The sequence below is a fragment of the Pristis pectinata genome, chromosome 29, assembly GCF_009764475.1.
Source record: "Pristis pectinata isolate sPriPec2 chromosome 29, sPriPec2.1.pri, whole genome shotgun sequence".
NCBI lineage: Eukaryota > Metazoa > Chordata > Chondrichthyes > Rhinopristiformes > Pristidae > Pristis > Pristis pectinata.
The window spans coordinates 26,280,886-26,297,584 of NC_067433.1; the positions used below are offsets into that span (position 1 = coordinate 26,280,886).

The 16,699-nt window shown below is 44.4% G+C and overlaps 1 protein-coding gene and 2 non-coding genes across 3 annotated transcripts; 1 reads left to right on the forward strand and 2 right to left on the reverse strand.

The window, feature by feature from the left end:
- Positions 1–623: 623 nt before the first annotated feature.
- trnan-auu (transfer RNA asparagine (anticodon AUU)) lies at positions 624–697 on the forward strand. Its single transcript has one exon. It is a non-coding gene; the product is annotated as a tRNA-Asn (tRNA).
- Positions 698–3,514: 2,817 nt separating this feature from the next.
- On the reverse strand, positions 3,515–3,586 carry trnag-ccc (transfer RNA glycine (anticodon CCC)). Its single transcript has one exon. It is a non-coding gene; the product is annotated as a tRNA-Gly (tRNA).
- Positions 3,587–13,946: 10,360 nt separating this feature from the next.
- LOC127584261 (probable G-protein coupled receptor 139) lies at positions 13,947–16,027 on the reverse strand. The gene is made up of 2 exons (XM_052040910.1): positions 15,958–16,027; positions 13,947–14,875 (listed from the first exon to the last, which is right to left on the reverse strand). Exons 1-2 carry the CDS (start codon positions 16,025–16,027, stop codon positions 13,947–13,949), a joined length of 999 nt encoding a protein of 332 aa, XP_051896870.1.
- Between the last annotated feature and the right edge of the window lie 672 nt (positions 16,028–16,699).

Below are 16,699 nucleotides of genomic sequence, written 5' to 3' on the forward strand. Positions count from 1 at the left end.
AACTTCAACTCTGTTTCTCCACAGACGCTGCTTGACCTGTTCAGTGTTTCCAGCAGTATCTGTTTATAGTTCAGTATCAGTCCTATTTCTCTGACTCCGGGATCAGTGCTACACCCGTCCGTCCCGGAACACACTGACCCCAGCCCATGGCCAATGTCCTTCTGGCTGCCAAGCTGTGGGGAGCGCGGTACTGGCGGCCGAGTGGTTAAGACGATGGACTAAAAATCCATTGGGGTTTTTCAGCGTAGGTTCGAATCCTGCCGACTGCGGATCCAGCCGGTGTAATTTTGAGGGGTTGTTGATTGTTTGGTCCCAGAGTGAAAATTCCATGTAATAAATGACAGTTTTTTCTGCGTTTCAATGCTTCCGTTATGAATTTGGGACGTTGACCTGGAAATTCTCTCCGGTGCAGTGGTCCTGGTCACTTCTGACCCAGTTTCCGACCAGAAACGTTACCTCTGGATCTCTCTCCACCGATGTTGCTCGACGTACTGTTTTGTATTCTCCGTGACTCCCTGATCCAAACCAATGCTGCAGATGTGAAAAGCCGGATCTCAGCATCGGTCCCTTGTCACCTCCTCCCAACCCAGCAACGACCCATTTATTCCTGCTTCCTTCAGGGTGTCGCTGTGGCGTAATCGGTCCGGGCGTTCGGCTATTAACCGAAAGGTTGGTGGTTCGAACCCACCCAGGGACTCTGGCGATCCGGCAGGTTTTTCTGAGGGTGTCATTGTCAGCTGGGTAACACTGAGCTGTCCGGAGGCGTCCGCTCCCTGCTGCTGCCTCACTGGGCTCAGTGGGAGCCCTCCCTGCGGGGTCACGTCCGGGTGTCCGGATTTTCCACTTCCTTTTTGCCGGAATGTGCGTGTTTCCTCCGGCGACATATTTGGACTTGCCAGGTCTAATGTCTTATTTTGATTTAATTCTAAATGGCTTCTGCCCCAAAATGTTTTCACGGCGTGTGGGAAGAGAGCGCAACAGGGACTTGAACTTGGATGATCAGTCATGAGCGCACAGAATAGTGAGGCGGTATGGGCCGAATGGCCGGTGCCAGCCTTGTTCTCTGTGCTTCAATGACTCTGTTTTATGCTAAAAGCGCGAGAGCCAGAAAAGAGCGGAGATCCGTAATTGCCGAGCAGCACTGGGATGTAGCTCAGTGGGAGAGCTCATGCTTTGCATGTGTGAGGTCCGAGGTTCAATTCCCGGCATCTCCATGCTTGTGATCTTGAACTTTGAACAATTCTCGGAACAAGTCCCTGCAAGGAATTCTGACTGACCTGAGAACGGACTCGGACTGTGAAATCCAAACCTGATGTTGTGTCGAGCCACAGAGGGATGGGAAAGTGACATCTGACATGGATAAATCACCTGTAATGTTGCATCACCAAATGCCAGATATGCGCCTTTAAATTTTACCTTGTACCCGGGAAAGAGCACAAGCAGCATAGTGATGGTAGCAGGATGGGTCCGGAAGCAAGCAACGGAGAACGGAGAGAGAGAGAGATAATGGAAAGAGACAACGTTACAAGCGAGGGGAAAGAAGAGAGGCCAGCAAAAGAAACAGTGTGAAGTCGGAAAGGAAAAAGGCAAGAAGAATAGAAAAGGAAATACAGAATGATGCAAATTGTTTGACCAACAGCAGAGTGGCGCAAAGGAAGCGTGCTTGGCCCATAATCCAGAGGTCGATGGGTTGAAACCATACTCTGATATTCTTCAGCTGAACATTTCACAACAGGACGCTGTTTACAACAGGACACATCCCCACAATATACATTTCACTTCACTTAGAATGAAATTCTCGCGTTTCAATATTAAAGTTCCTTTCATTCCATTATTCCATGTGGACAGGTTGGTTGCGGAGAACGACGGTCGCTGTTGTGCTCAGCTATGGTCCAATACACAATGTTCTCTGCTCTATGAGGCTAAGCTCTGATACAGAACAGTAAGTGCTGGAAACACTCAGCAGGTCAGGCAGCGCCTGTGGAAATTGGAAGTGAGTTAACTTTTCAGTCCCTGCACCCGTGATTAGAACTGGGACAGAGAGAGAACGTGGATGTTTGGCGGCAGAGAAGGTGGGGAGTGGACAGTGGGGAGAACAAGGGGAACATCTATTAAAGGTTGAGACCAAGCATATCACGTGATGGGGCTGTGGGACACACAGGACAGACCGGCTTCCCCCCGGAATGGGGAAACACGGAGCCACAATGACAGACGGATGACGGACTGAAATGTCCAGTTCCGAGACAGAGGGGATGGGGTTGGAGACGGCCTGAGGAAGGTTTTCTTTCGAAGGGTGTTTGGTGTCTGGACCGCACGACCTGAGGGGGCGGCGGAGGCAGGAACTCCCACAACATTGATGAAGTATCCAGATTAACATTTAAATCGCTGAGGCGGAGACGTTTGTGGGACAAATGCTGGAAAACGGGTTTAGCACGGAGGGTAATGTTATGGTCGGTGTGGAAATTTCTGTGCTGTGTGATACTGTGACCCTGTATTACACCTGCCAGTGCAGAAGCACCGGGTGTAGTCCGTGTGGGAACGGAGAGGGACTGAGGGGAGAGATTTGACGGGATAAACATAGACAGAGAGCGAGGGTGAACTGACTGAGGTCATCTGGGACATGATCGGATCATAGATCATAGAACAGTACAGCACAGGAACAGACCCTTCGGTTCACCATTTCTGTGCCGAACTTGATGCAGGGTTAGACTAAACTGTTCTGCCTGGACATGATCCATATCCACCAACTCCTCCACCCACCTCTTCCCCCCCAAATCCCTGCACAGATCCTTCCATTCTCTGGAAATTCATGTGCCTATCTAACAGCCTGCGAAACAAAACTATCGTATCTGCTTCCACGACTGCACCTGACAGGCCGTTCCAGACACCCACCAGTCTCTGTGTAAAGCACTTGCTACATACAACTTATTTAAACTTACCTTCTCTCACCTTAAACGCATTCCCTCTTGCACTTGACATTTCTACCCTCGGAAATATATCTGCCCACCTACCCTATCTATACCTCTCAGAGTTTTATAACCTTCTATAAGGTCTCCTTTCAGCCCCGAAAGCTCCAGAGAAAACAACCCAAGTTTGTCCAATCTCTCCTTATAGCTCATAGCTTCTAATCCAGGCAGCGTCCTGGTAAATCTCTCCTGCACCCTTTTCAAAGCCTTCACATCCTTCCTGTAATGGGGCGATCGCATATGTCCTAGTTTGTTGTGGTAATCTGGGACAGTGTGAGAACCGGAAGCTTCAATGATGCGTTCATCGATTTACCGGGAAAAGGTGAGGGATGGGAATTCCTTCCCTGACCCACTGACCTGCTCACAGTAAGTGATAATTAATGAAACGGCAATGGGATCTCTCTAACCCTCACTCATCTAACTAAATGAATTCAGCAAGTTACCCACGGATTAGCATAAATAAAGCACTCGAGACCTGTACAGATCGTTGATCTGCAAGAGGTTTGCTTGTGACAGTCCAGATGTGCGGTGATTAAAACTCTGGAGCCTTCGATGGCCGGGAATCGAACCCGGGCCAACTGCTTGGGAAGCAGCTATGCTCACCACTATACCACCATCGCCGCACTAATGTGCAGGCCATTCGGGTACTGAACCATCTCCAGTGCTGTTTGACTCCGTGATTCGATCACTCGCCCCGGGGCTGCTTTCTGCCGGGTCATTGCTCACTCTGATGCAGTCCCTGTTCCGTCCAGTTGATGTTGCCACCCGCCAACAGACCGGAGTCACACAGCATCCAGTGATTATTCAACCGCGATCGGAGAGATGTGAGAGTCGATCCTGAAATAGTCGAAGAGCTATACATCGTTTCCTGCCTCTCTCATCAGTAAATGGGAAAGTAAATCCTGATCTGAAATATCCTTTTCAACCACATGCAGTTAGGTACTAATGGGAGCTCCGCCTTTGGCCAGTCCTTGAACACAACCAGTGACAGAATCGCTGGAGCACCCTGAGACCCCTCCAGTCACACAGTGAGGTGGGTGTCTGAAAGGCGCTGGTTTTACAGTCAACCAACACACATCGGGGTGATCTGTGAGTTTTCCTGTACCCTGACAACCGAATGACAGGCTACATCCTTCTATCGGTTCCTCGTTAGTATAGTGGATCGTTACCCGGCGGGAGACGGGGGTTCAATTCCCCGACGGGGAGACGGTTTTTCGGTTTCCAAATATAACTGGAAAAATAAAATTAATTTTAATAAGAATGTTAAACCAATAAAGAGTTTGGTGTTAAGGTAATCAGTTCATTCGACATCGGAAATGTGGAACAGCCCGCCTGTAGTGAGCCGGGGATCGGAAAGTCTCCCGACAAGTACTGACTTTGTGTTCAGCCTCTTTCCCCAAGTATCATCTCAGCGAGTCTGTACCTCAGCGCCATTCGGCGCTACACTCAGTGAACGAGTCCGTCACTCCGAACACATTAAACCGGGACTGTTGCTGTCAGGTATCAACTCCCGCACTGTCACGCTGTTTCTGCGGGGTTGTGTGGAGAAGACCGGCTCGGGAACAGCTGTAACACTTGAAAGACAATGATCCCATGTTGTGCCCCAGCAGGGTACACACTAATGGGAAGAGAGAAACAGCTTAACTCACAGGTGGATGGCGGGCAGAGATGGGCAGTCCTAGAAAAAGGATCTGAGGAAGAGCTGCCCTTTCCCCATTCGCTCTGGAAGCTGGTTGGAATCAACAACGCACTGACTTCGTTGATGACATACAATTTTTTCCTGTATTAGTTACCAAGAAAGTATATTCTGATTATGAATGTTCCTTACGCAACACACAATCAGATCCGAATAGGAGCCCCTCCTTCAGAGAGTCCTTGAACACAATCAGTGAATGAATCACTGGAGACTCCTTAGAACCCTCCAGTCCCACAGTGAGGTGGGCGTCTGAAAGGCGCCGGTTTTACAGTCAACCAACAAACACCGGGGTGAACCTGTGAACCCTCCGGTACCCTGACAACCGAGTGACATATCACATACTGGCGTGGTTTCCCCGTTAGTATAGTGGGAGATGTTTATTTCTGTTTCCAAAGGGTCCTAATCCGAAACGTTGCCGCCTGCCTTTCTCCAGGGATGCTGCCTGACCTGCTGAGTTCCGACCAGCATCACCGTGTTTTTCAAATACAAGAGAAATTTTGAATAAAACAGAAGTAAATGCGATAAAGAGGTTGTTGTCGCAGTAATCAGTTCATCAGGCATCCGGATGTGGAACAGGCCGGTCTACAGAAAGCCCAGGACGTAAAAGTCTCCAACAAATGAGGGACATTGTGTTCAGCCTCAGGAACGATCCCAAGTGGATATGTTTTAAAGCGGACGGGTCCCGGGTTTGAAGCCTCCCTGTCCCTTCCCCAGCCCCTGTCCATTCGCTTAGATTCTGATCAAAATGAACTGGGGAAATGTCCGGCTGACCTTCCCTCTGTGATGTTAGGCGAAATTGAACGCATGTGCTGTGTAGCCCCGCCCCGGCCCTGATTGACAGCAGATAGTAGAGCACATGAGCCGTCTGCTGCATCTCCGCCTGTGAGCGCCATTGCCTCAGCGAGCGGCGGGAGCGGGTTTAGCCGGCATTGAGCACGGACCTGGGGCAGTGGAGGCTGCGTTTGGGGGGAAGTGGCGGAGTGCAGCAGCGACTAGGCCCGGAACATGGAGTGGTAAGGAGCTGCAGGTGACGGTGGCTGCTGCTTCCTCTCCCCAGACCAGGAGGGAAAGTCCCTGGCTTGGTTCCAGTCTCCCCAAGTGTATTGTTACGAGACAATGAGCAGCGGCCACAGAGCCGGACCCTCAGGGTGGGGCAGATTTACAAAGACAGTCTGTTGCAGGGTCCCGGTGAGAAGGGTTGGGGGGCACAGTTTAAACCACGCGGTTTGACTCCGGTTGAGCAGCAAATACCACGGGGGAGGTGAGTGGAAATGCGAACTGTGTACATCTCCCTGCTCCATGGGCAGTCCCATTTCCGGATCCGTGCCGGGATGTGGCGGTGTGTGTGTCCCTCACTTGGTGTGGTGCTGCCGCCTTCTGCTGGTCGGCAGAAGCTGAGAGCTGCAGCTTTGCAGCGGCCTCACACACTGGTACTGGCTGCACCGGCCGCTTCACACAGCCGTCTGCCTTTTACCTCTCCCTCACTGATCCCGTTTCCTTTCCTTCCCACAGAGCAGCCGCTCCGTCTCTGACACAGGAGGTACGTTACAGAGCACAGAGCCACCGACAACTCATCAGTTCCACAGTGTCAGACAGCAGAGGCATTCAGTCCCACACTGAGCCCAAGGCACAGACACACATTTCCAATACAACAGTGAAACAGTGGGATAGAACAGGGTCCCAAGATCATCTGCATGTTGAATCATAAGAAATGGGTGAGGTCCTGAACACATTTTCACCTGTATTTCCTGCAGGAAAGGACATGAACACCAGGGAATTCGGGATGGAGATATCTTGAAGAAAGACCACATGACAGTGGAGGAGGTGCTGGAGGTCTTAAAATGCACAAAGGTAGATATGGCCCTGAGGCCTGACCAAGTGTATCTTGGGACATTGTGGGAAGGTCGGGAAGACATTAGGTGACTTGTATCATCGATAGCCACGGGTGAGGGACCGGAAGACTGGAGGGTGGCTCATGTTGTGCTGTAATTTAAGAAGGGATGCAAGGAAAAGCCTGGGAGCTACAGACTGGTGGGGATAACATCAGTGGTGGGACAGTTATTGGAGTGGTTTCCGAGAGACAGGACCTACCTGCATTGGGAAAGGCAAGGCATGATTACGGATGGTCAGTGTGGCTCTGTCTGTGGGAATTCTGTCCCTTAAAGTTGATCGAGCTCTTTTTTTGGAAGAGGATCCAAGAGGATCGATGAGGGAAGTGTGGTAGACGTTGTCTACATGGACTTCAGCAAGGCCTTTGACAAGTTCCCACATGGTTGGCTAGCCTGGAAAGTTAGATCACATGGGATCCAGGGCGAGCTGGTCAAATGGACACAATGTTGGCTTGACTGTGGGAGACAGAGGGTCGTTTCTCAGCCTGGAAGCCTGTGACCAGATGTGCACCACAGAGATCAGTGCTGGGTCTGCTGTTGTTTTATCGTAATTATTTAGATTAAATATTTGGATGATATTGTCGGCAGCATGTTCATTGAGTTTGTAGACGATACTAAACTGGGTGTTATAATGCACAGTAAATAAACTTATCTGAGATTATAAAGGGATCTTGATCAACTCTGTCAGTGAGCCGAGGAACGACAGATAAATCCGTTTTTTTTTGTGTTGTTGCATCTATTCTGCATCTATGTTGCAGCTTGTTTCCATGTTGCATCTTGGTCAGACCAGCCAGGGCAGGACTGACACAGGAAGTGTTCACGCCCTGGTAGTGTGTAGAACGGAGAGACCTGGAGGTGCAGGTACGTCATTCCTTCAAAGTGGCAACACAGGTGGACAGGGTGGTGAAGAAGGCGTTTGACATGCCTGCCTTCATCGGTCATAATATTGAGTACCGGAACTGGGGCATCATTTTACAACTGTACGAGCCGTTGGGAAAGCTGCATTTGGAGCACTGCGTACAGTTCTGGGTGTCCTGCTGTCAGAGGGAAGTCATTAAACTGGAGAGGGTGCAAAAGAGATTTGAGGATATTCCTCACATCCTTTCTGTTTCAGACTTGGGGCCTGTGACCAGTGGTGTGCCACAGATATTGGTTCTGGTCCTCTGTTGTTCGTCATATTTATTGATCAGGAAGATCATGTCGGGGGCACGCTTAGTTAGCAGCTGACACCGTAAATGGTCACAGAATCATACAGCACAGGAAAGACCCTTCAGCTCAACTTGTCCGTGTTGACCAAGATGCCCAACTGAGCTGGTCCCATGTGTTCACGTTTGACCCATGTCCTTCTCAATCTTTCCCATCCATGGACATGTCCAAGTGTCTTTTACATGTTCTTAATTTACCTGCCTCACCCACTTCGTCTAGCAGCTCATTACAGATACTGACCACCCTCTGGGTGATAAAGTTGTCCCTCAGGTTCCTATTATATCTTTCCTCTCTCATCTTAAACCTCTGCCTTCTGTGTTTTGATTTACGAATCCGAGGAAACATACTGTGCACATTCACACCGTCTGTGACAGTCATGATTTTGTCTAGTTCTGTATGGTTACCTCTCGGTCTCCTGTGCTCCAATGAATAAAGTCACAGCCTGCTCAAGCTCTCTCTGCAGCTCAATCCTTTGAGTCCTGGTTACATCCTCATAAGTCTGGTCATGAAGTGGACGGTTGTCTGAGGTTACAACAGGTAATGGATCAAGTGGGAAAGGAAACGGCAGATGTGAAGTGATGCATTTTGGGAAGTTAAACCAGGGCAGGAGGTACCCAGTGAACAGCAGGGTCCTGGGGAGTTTTGTTTAACAGAGAGACTTCGTGTGTTCCTGCCTCCACCACCTTCTTTGGCAGCTTCTTCCAGGTACCAACTATTCTCGGTGAAATATTTACTCCTTAGTTCCCCTTAAAAACTCCTCCCTCTCACTTTAATCCCATGCTCTCTAATTTTAGACACCCGTACAATGGGAAACAGACTCTGGCTATCTACCCCATCAATGCTTCACATAATTTTATCTCCCTCTGTCATGTCACCTCAGCCTCCATCGCTCCAGGGAAAACAGACCCAGCCTATCCAATTTATCCCTATATCTCAATCCCTCCAGTCCAGGTAACATCCTTCTGAATCCTTCCTGCACGCTCTCAGGCTTAATCACATGTCTCCTGTAGTGTGGCGACCAGAACTGTACACAGTGTTCCAAGTGCGGTCTGATTAACTTTTTGTACAACTGTAACATGACGTCCCAACAGTTGCACTAAATGCTTCAGTGGATGATGTCAAGAGTGCGGTACGCCGTTTTCATGACCATGTCTGCCTGTGTTGCCACTTTCAGGGAACTGTGCAACAACGCTTGAGACATTTGCACAGATTCTTCAATGAACAAGGCAGATAAGGATGTGAAATCAATGCAGACAGGGGAATCTGTATAGCCAGGCATGGTGGTCGGCATAGACGTGGTGGGCTGAAGTGACTGTTCATGTGGTCGACAACCCTGTGACTGTGACACCCCATCACTGCCTGCACTGACTTTGACTGTCTGGGCCGTCAGCTCTGAACTTTTCTCACTAAACCCTTGTCCTCTGAGAAGATACTTGTACCCTCCCACTGTGACCAACCTGTCAGCTATCTATGTTAATATTACCCACAATATTCCCCAATTTACCGCATAAAAGGAGTGTTATTGATGCATCAGTTGTCACCCACTTAGTGATGGGGGACGGGGACAGTTAGGTGCCCTATAGGAGGAATGTGGTTCATTATTTGACCCTCCCTCCACTGGTCCAACTGTATCCCTGCCCCTGGGTTCTTTTCTTTCTTTTTCAATCTTGTTATTAATTTTCAAATTAATATAGATTAATATATAGCATCAATGTTTGTGCATGGAATGCAAAGAGATCAGGAGAACAATCATGACATGGATAATCATAAAAAACAATAAACTATAAAATAATCTGTAAATCCAACGATTTCTTAGTGAATGAATATAATATAAAAAAGGAAGGAAAAAGATTTATTATAAAATATAAAGGAAAGAAACAAAAATCCCCAAAACAATAACAAAAAATATAAACAACATATCAAACCAAACTAAGCTAAAGAAAAAAACAGAAAAAAACTAGACTAAAATTTCTCAGTAGAAACAGCGCAATATTATGTCGTCAACTCCATTCCTCTAAGTTGAAAGGTTATTACAAGGGGATCTATATCATGTGAAAATATTAAATAAATGGACTCCAAACTTCCTCAAATTTAAGCGAAGGATCAACAGTACCACTCCTAATTTTTTCCAAGTTTAAACATGATATAGTTTGAGAGAACCATTGCAAAGTAGGAGGGAGTATTTGATACTTCCATTTAAGCAAAATGGATCATTTGGCCATTAATATAACAAAGGCGGTTAGCGGAAGAACATAAATGGCCAAACTCCATCCTTGGTAATCCAAAAATTGCAGTGATAGGATGAGGTTGTCAATAAATCTTCAATACATTTGAAATAATGTTAAAAGTATCTTTCCAATATTTTTCCAAAAGAGGACAGGACCAAAACATATGTGTTAAAGAAGCCACATTCGTTTTACATCTATCACATATCGGATTTATATGTTGATAAAAACAAGCTAGTTTATCTTTTGACATATGGGCCATGTGAACGACCTGAAACTGTATCAAAGTATGTCTGGCATACATTGAAGATGTATTAACTAAATGAAGAATTTTCTTCCAGGTCTCTGTAGATATAGATGTCTGGAGTTCACTTTCGTATTCCTTCTTAATTTTGTCCAGTGGTTCTGAACGGATTTTCATAATTAGATCATAGATTATTGCTATCAAGCCCCCCTGACAAGGATTAAAACCGATTTTTTTCCGTAATTTCAGTTTTGTAAAATGTCGGAAAAGAGGGTATAGCAGCCTTTAAAAAAATTCTAATCTGCAGTTATCGAAAAAAGTGTGATCTAGGCAAATCGTACTTGTTAGACAATTGTTCAAGGATGAAAAGCAGTTATCAATGAATAAATCACGAAAAGATACTAGTCGCTTCCTTTTCCATATGGACAAAGCTGAGTCAACTCTGGATGGATGAAAGAGAAAAAATAAATTGAATGGGATTTGATAGATTAAATTTATTTAATCCAAAAAAGTTACGAAATTGTAACCATATTAGTATTGTATGTTTAAAAATTGGGTTAATCATATTTTTACTTAATTTGGTTAGTGTAAAGGGGAGTGCAGCTCCTAAAATAGAAACTAATGAAAATTCAAGTACTGATTGGGACTCAAGGTGTATCCATTTGACGTGTTGAATTACATCTGAATTTTGTATCAAAAAAATTAAATATCTAATATTGATTGCCCCATAATATAATCTAAAATGAGGCAAAGCCATACCCCCATGCTGTTTTAGTTTCTGTAAATATTTCTTACTTAGTCTTGGGTTTTTATTCTGCCAAATATACGAAATAATTTTAGAATCAATAGTGTCAAAAAAATATTTCGGAACAAAAGTTGGAATCGCTTGAAATAAATATAAAAAATGTAGGTAAAATATTTATCTTAACCGCATTAATTCGGCCTGCCAATGACAGAGACAGTGGGGACCATTTAGTAAATAATTGTTTAAAATGGTCAATTAAAGGCAGTAGATTAGCTTTAAATAAATCCTTATGTCTCTTGGTAATTTTAACACCTAAATACATAAAATAGTCAGTTACCAATCTAAAAGGTAATTGGCTATAAATTGGGGTTTGCATATTTAATAGAAAGAGTTCGCTCTGATTAAGATTTAATCTATAGCCAGAAAAAAACTCTCAACTGATCTAATAGTGAGAGTGCTGCGGGGATAGTTCCTCCGGATTAGAAATATAAAGTAACAGGTTGTCTGCGTAAAGAGATATCTTATGAATCTTCTGTCCACGAGTAATACCACATATATTTGAAGAATCCCGAAGTGCAATTGCCAAAGGTTCGAAAGCAATGTCAAATAATAAAGGGCTAAACGTGCAGCCTTGTCCAGTACCTCGAAAAAAACGAAACAAAGGACTTTTTTTTATTAGTAAGTATTGAAGCCATAGGTGGTCAATAAATCATTTTATCTCAGACATAAATTTAGGACTAGAATTAATTTTTTGAAGTTTACTGAATAGATATTCCCATTCAACTATGCCAAACGCCTTTTCAGCATCTAGGGAAACAACACATTCTGGAATTTAGGATGAAGGGGTATATATAACATTCATTAATCTCCTATTATTAAAATTTAGGTAAAAAATCTGAATAAATCCTGTCTGCTCTTCAGAGATAATTTGTGGAAGAAGCTTTTCCAATCTAAAGGCCAATATTTTGGAAAATACTTTGGACAAATATTTTGGAATCTACATTTAGTAAAGAAGTAGGTCTATAAGATGCACAATCAGTGGGATATTTATGCTTTTTTAGAATTAAAGAAATAGTTGCTTCATAAAAAGCTTGTAGTAGTTTACCCACTGATAGGGCATCGTTAAAAATTTTGGCTAACCAGGGAAAAAGAATAACAGAAAAAAAATAAAGATTCAGCTGTATATCCGTCAGGGCCGAGTGATCTACCCGAATTCATTGAAAATATTACTTTCTTTATTTTTTCCTCGGAAATGGAAGAATCTAGTGTAGAGCGTTCATTTACAGATAGTTGGGGAGTATTCAAATCTCTTAAAAATTCATGTATTAAAATAGGATCCTCGGGGGATTCTGATTTGTATAAAGAAGAATAAAATTTTTGAAAGCATTTGTTCAATTGAACTTGATTTATCCTGTAGGTACCATCTGGTTTACGAATTTTATTAATCTGACGTTTAGAGAGAGTAGCTTTCAATTGGTTGGCCAATAATTTACCAGATTTGTCACCATGTATATAAAATTGACTTTTATTTTTAAGTAGTAGATTTTCAATAGAAGATGTTAATAATAAACTATGTTGTAGTTGGGGTTCTTTTCTCTTTTTAAAAAGCTCCAGATTAGGAGTAACAGAACATGTTTTATCGATTTCATTGATCTTGTCAGCTAATATACGTATTTCATTGTTCGTTCGTTTTCTCAATCGAGCGGAATATGAAATAATTTGACAACGGATATATGCTTTAAACGTATCCGACATTATTCCACTTGATATTTCTTCAGTAAAATTAGTTAAAAAGTAAAATGAAATCTGTTCTTTAATAAATTGGACGAAATCTAACTCTTGTAATAGAAAAGGGTTAACTCGCCATTGTCTGACATCAAAGGATACATCTGGTAATTTTAATTGATAATATCAATGGTGCATGATCAGAAATGGCAATTGCATCGTATTTGCAGTCCATAGTAAGTGGAGCTAATCCAGCATCAATAAAAAAATAATCAATCCTTGAGTAATTGTGGTAGACATGAGAAAAGAATGAATATTCTTTACCAAATGGGTGTCGAAATCTCCAAACATGTAAAATTCCGGTTTCAACTAAAAAGGAATTAATAAAGACACTGGATTTGTTTGGAAGTTCAGGATTTGACACAGAAGTGTTTAGACAGCAGTTAAAATCTCCACCCATAATCACAGTGTATTCATTTAAATTGGGAAATAATGTAAACAAATATCTAATAAATTCAGTGTTATCTACATTGGGTGCATAAACGTTAGCCAAATCAACATTTTTTATTATGAAGTAGACCAGTAATTTAAAACATCTACCATTTGGGTGTGACATTGTCTCATGATGGACAAACGAAATTGAGGAGTCTATAAAAATGGAAACTCCTTTCACCTTTGCTTGTGAATTTGAATGGAACTGTTGACCCCTCCTAAATCTAAAAAAATGATCTTTCTTCCTGATGTGAGTCTCCTGAACAAAAATGATCTGAGCATTTAATGATTGAAAAAAAACAAATATCTCCTTGCTCTTAAGCAAATTATTTAAGCCGTTTACTTTCCATGAAATAAAATTAATAGTCTTATCCACTGTTTCAAGTTACAATGAGGAACAGATTGGGAAATAAGTTTCGTGGTGACATTGATTGTTTGTTCCCGCTGTTTTACAGACGGCCAAGGTGGAAGTCAGATCGCTCAGGCACAGGACAAAACTTGCAACTCTTGTGTTGATTTCCGCCTGTGTTCCGCCCTGGCGCTGCTAAAACTTCCGCCTTAAAGGCAAAACTCCTGTCGATTCTGCAATTTAAAACTTTTTCCTTTTGCATTAATCTGTTTCTTATAATTGCGGTACACCGATGAGACTGTGTCGATTGCTCGGGCCATCGGGGTATTAATCTCATTAATTTGATTTTTGGATTCGGGAGAGAATGGTGGCTGTTTTGACAGGGACACCAGCTGGAACTTAACTCCACTTAGGACAGGTAGGATTCGTTCGAATGAGAGCTTTTCTTGGTCAATGCCAGAATAAGTGTCCAAGGAGACATTAACAATACCTTCAGCTCCTCCCTGAATTTAGTTTGGGTCACTGCATAAATGTACGTGTTTGTACAGGAACTGAGGTGCGCGAGCAGAGCTCCAGTAAGAGCAGGGATATGTGCTGGAGAGGAATAGTCGCGATTAGAATGCATGGTGTGACCGGCGATAAAATGGGTCACAGTTGCCGGCAGCCACAGTAACAGGAAGCTGCACGATACACTGAACAGTAATATTGTGGATTTTCTTCTGCTCTCCATTTCTGTGTCACGGCGACGCTCACTTCTTTGACTCCGAAATCCCCGTCGGGATTTGCTGGACACCAAGATATGCCTGACGGTCAACCCATTAAATAGAAATATTGAACCAAAGACGCAGAATAAATCTGGAAATGATTTCAGTCGGGTGAACGCCACAAATGCTGGCGAGTTAAAGGCCTCCAGTCTGAATTCTACACCCCAAGAAATGTTGCCAATTATTCGTAGAGGTTGAAATACAAACAAGTAGGGGATATTCTCCAAGGAAATCATGATCAGAATTAGTGCTGCAAGGATTCTCACTGTTTTCACTCTGCAGTACTTTGTTTTAAACTTCTGACAGCACATGGCAACATATCGGTCAACGGTGAAGGCGACTGTATACCACTGTGACAGTTTCAGACTGACACCCATCAGGTACACAATGGCGATAAGGAAGTTCTTGTGATGCAGAAATGTGCCTGGCAGACGTCCAATTAAAATTTCAGACAGAACGACATTGATAATGATGACCGATAAATCCGACACTGCCATGATCATCATGTAGGCGCCGATACATTTGGAAAGACCGCAGTTCCCTCGGGAGAGAATGATAATTGTCAGCAAGTTCGCTGTAACAGAAACGGAAAAGTCGCCAGTAACGGTGCAAATGTTCGCCTGTCCAACAGCTGAATGTCATCTAGACCGGTCGCGCGAATTATTCTGGGGGCTGATGGCATCGCGGAACTGAGAACCAGGCATCGTCAAACACTCAAATAATTACTGAGCAATTACCAGCAGGACAGGTGTTCAGGTAAGACTTCCAGCTGAGGCAACAGAAAAACGTTCAGAGTAGATTGCGGTGCTTTCTTATAATTTTTGGCGGGAGCCGCATCTAACAGTGCGTTAGCGGATTATTTGCAGCCGAGGGAAGGAAGTAATATTGAGACCAAACTACAAACTAATCGATTATATTCATTAATTCACTGCAGGTGGGCGTCCTCGTCGAGTCCAGCTCGTTCGTGGTTCTACCTAATCTGAGAGGTAGTGAGGAGTCAGGTGGCTTCGTGAGACTGGACCACATAGAGGGAAGACCAGTAAGAAAGGCTGTGCGCCTTCAGGGCACGTTCGTGATCAGATTCGGCCATGAACAGTCAAGGGTGGGTTTATCATCACAATTATTGATACTAGGTGCCTCTGGTTCTTAACAAAATACAAGTGGAAATTAAAATCTCTGTGGTTCCTGTAATTTCGCAGAAGCTGAGGCGGAAAAGATTGTCCCGCCTTCTATATTCCAAATCAGTGAAGGAACCAAGGGGCCACAGTGCTCGTTACCCACATAATCCCCTGATCAGTGCGCTCTTGTAACATTACTGCGGCCATATTCCGAGGTAATAACAGGTGAACAAAGATGACTTTCTACTAAGGATCCGACGGCCGTGCACAATCCCTGCCTCACTGAAAGAACCTCTGTTGTGGGAATGAGAGATGAGGATTCTCCTTTTGGTTTTACAGGAGGGGACATTGTGCCCCACGGGTGTACCCACACTGATGGCTCCTCACCGGCCCTGACGACGACAAGGAATTCTGCTGTTATTGAACAACTTAATATACTGTGTACATCGCGGTGCATGATTTGAACCCGCTGCATCCAAACACACAATGCAGTGTAAGATGGTCAAACGATGTGAGACGATGTGCTACTTTGACTTACCAGGGACACCAATGACTGCTAGAATTGGGTACCAAATATCTTCCATCTGGAGAATAGGGGGCCGATACATTTTCGAAGATTGTTCGAATTCTGTCCCGTCTTGCTGCTCACATCAGCGTATGACTGCGATCTCGAAACCCTCCTGCTTTATAGCAAACATGGATACTTGGTTTGAGAGAAACAGGTTGTGCAATAACTGTCGTTAGTTAGAGGCACTGAACAAACAAGGGGCGATGTTCCGCTGCAGTGCGACGGAGACTCCAATGGGTCGATTGTGCATATGTACGAAGAAGTTCATTCATTCATATTCCACAACGGAGAATACCCCCAGAGGGAGTGAATTCAGGGCTTGCATTGCAATCCCTGCAGGTAACATCCTCTAGGGCCACCTGAGCTTCTTGGTGCCTCGTAGTGCTTCAGTGACACGTCACTTCTCCGTTCTATCATTGGATCTGTTTTACACTGTGGGGATCTCCGGCGATGAGCTAACTCTAACGTTGCTGCTGCTGCTGCTGCTCTTGCATTCACCTTACTCGTGATTACTCGTCTTTAATAGTGACCTTTGTGATTCTTACCTAACCTGAAGTCTGCGAGTCCCAGTCAATACTATAGCTTGCGATCCATTCCTGATCGCGGTCACATTTCAACAGAACCGATGGTGCCAGCGATCTGACAAGGAGGATAGCTTCCCTACTCGAACATTACTGATGATATCATTCTGCGATTGCTGGTGGAGATTCCA

What these genes read in the sequence shown, in the direction of transcription:
- LOC127584261 (XM_052040910.1), bottom strand. Translation starts at nt 16,027, where the DNA reads ATGTATCGGCCCCCTATTCTCCAGATGGAAGATATTTGGTACCCAATT. An exon ending in AGCAGTCATTGGTGTCCCTG is followed by an intron (nt 14,876 to 15,957) that starts GTAAGTCAAAGT and finishes TTTCTGTTACAG; the next exon opens with CGAACTTGCTGACAATTATC.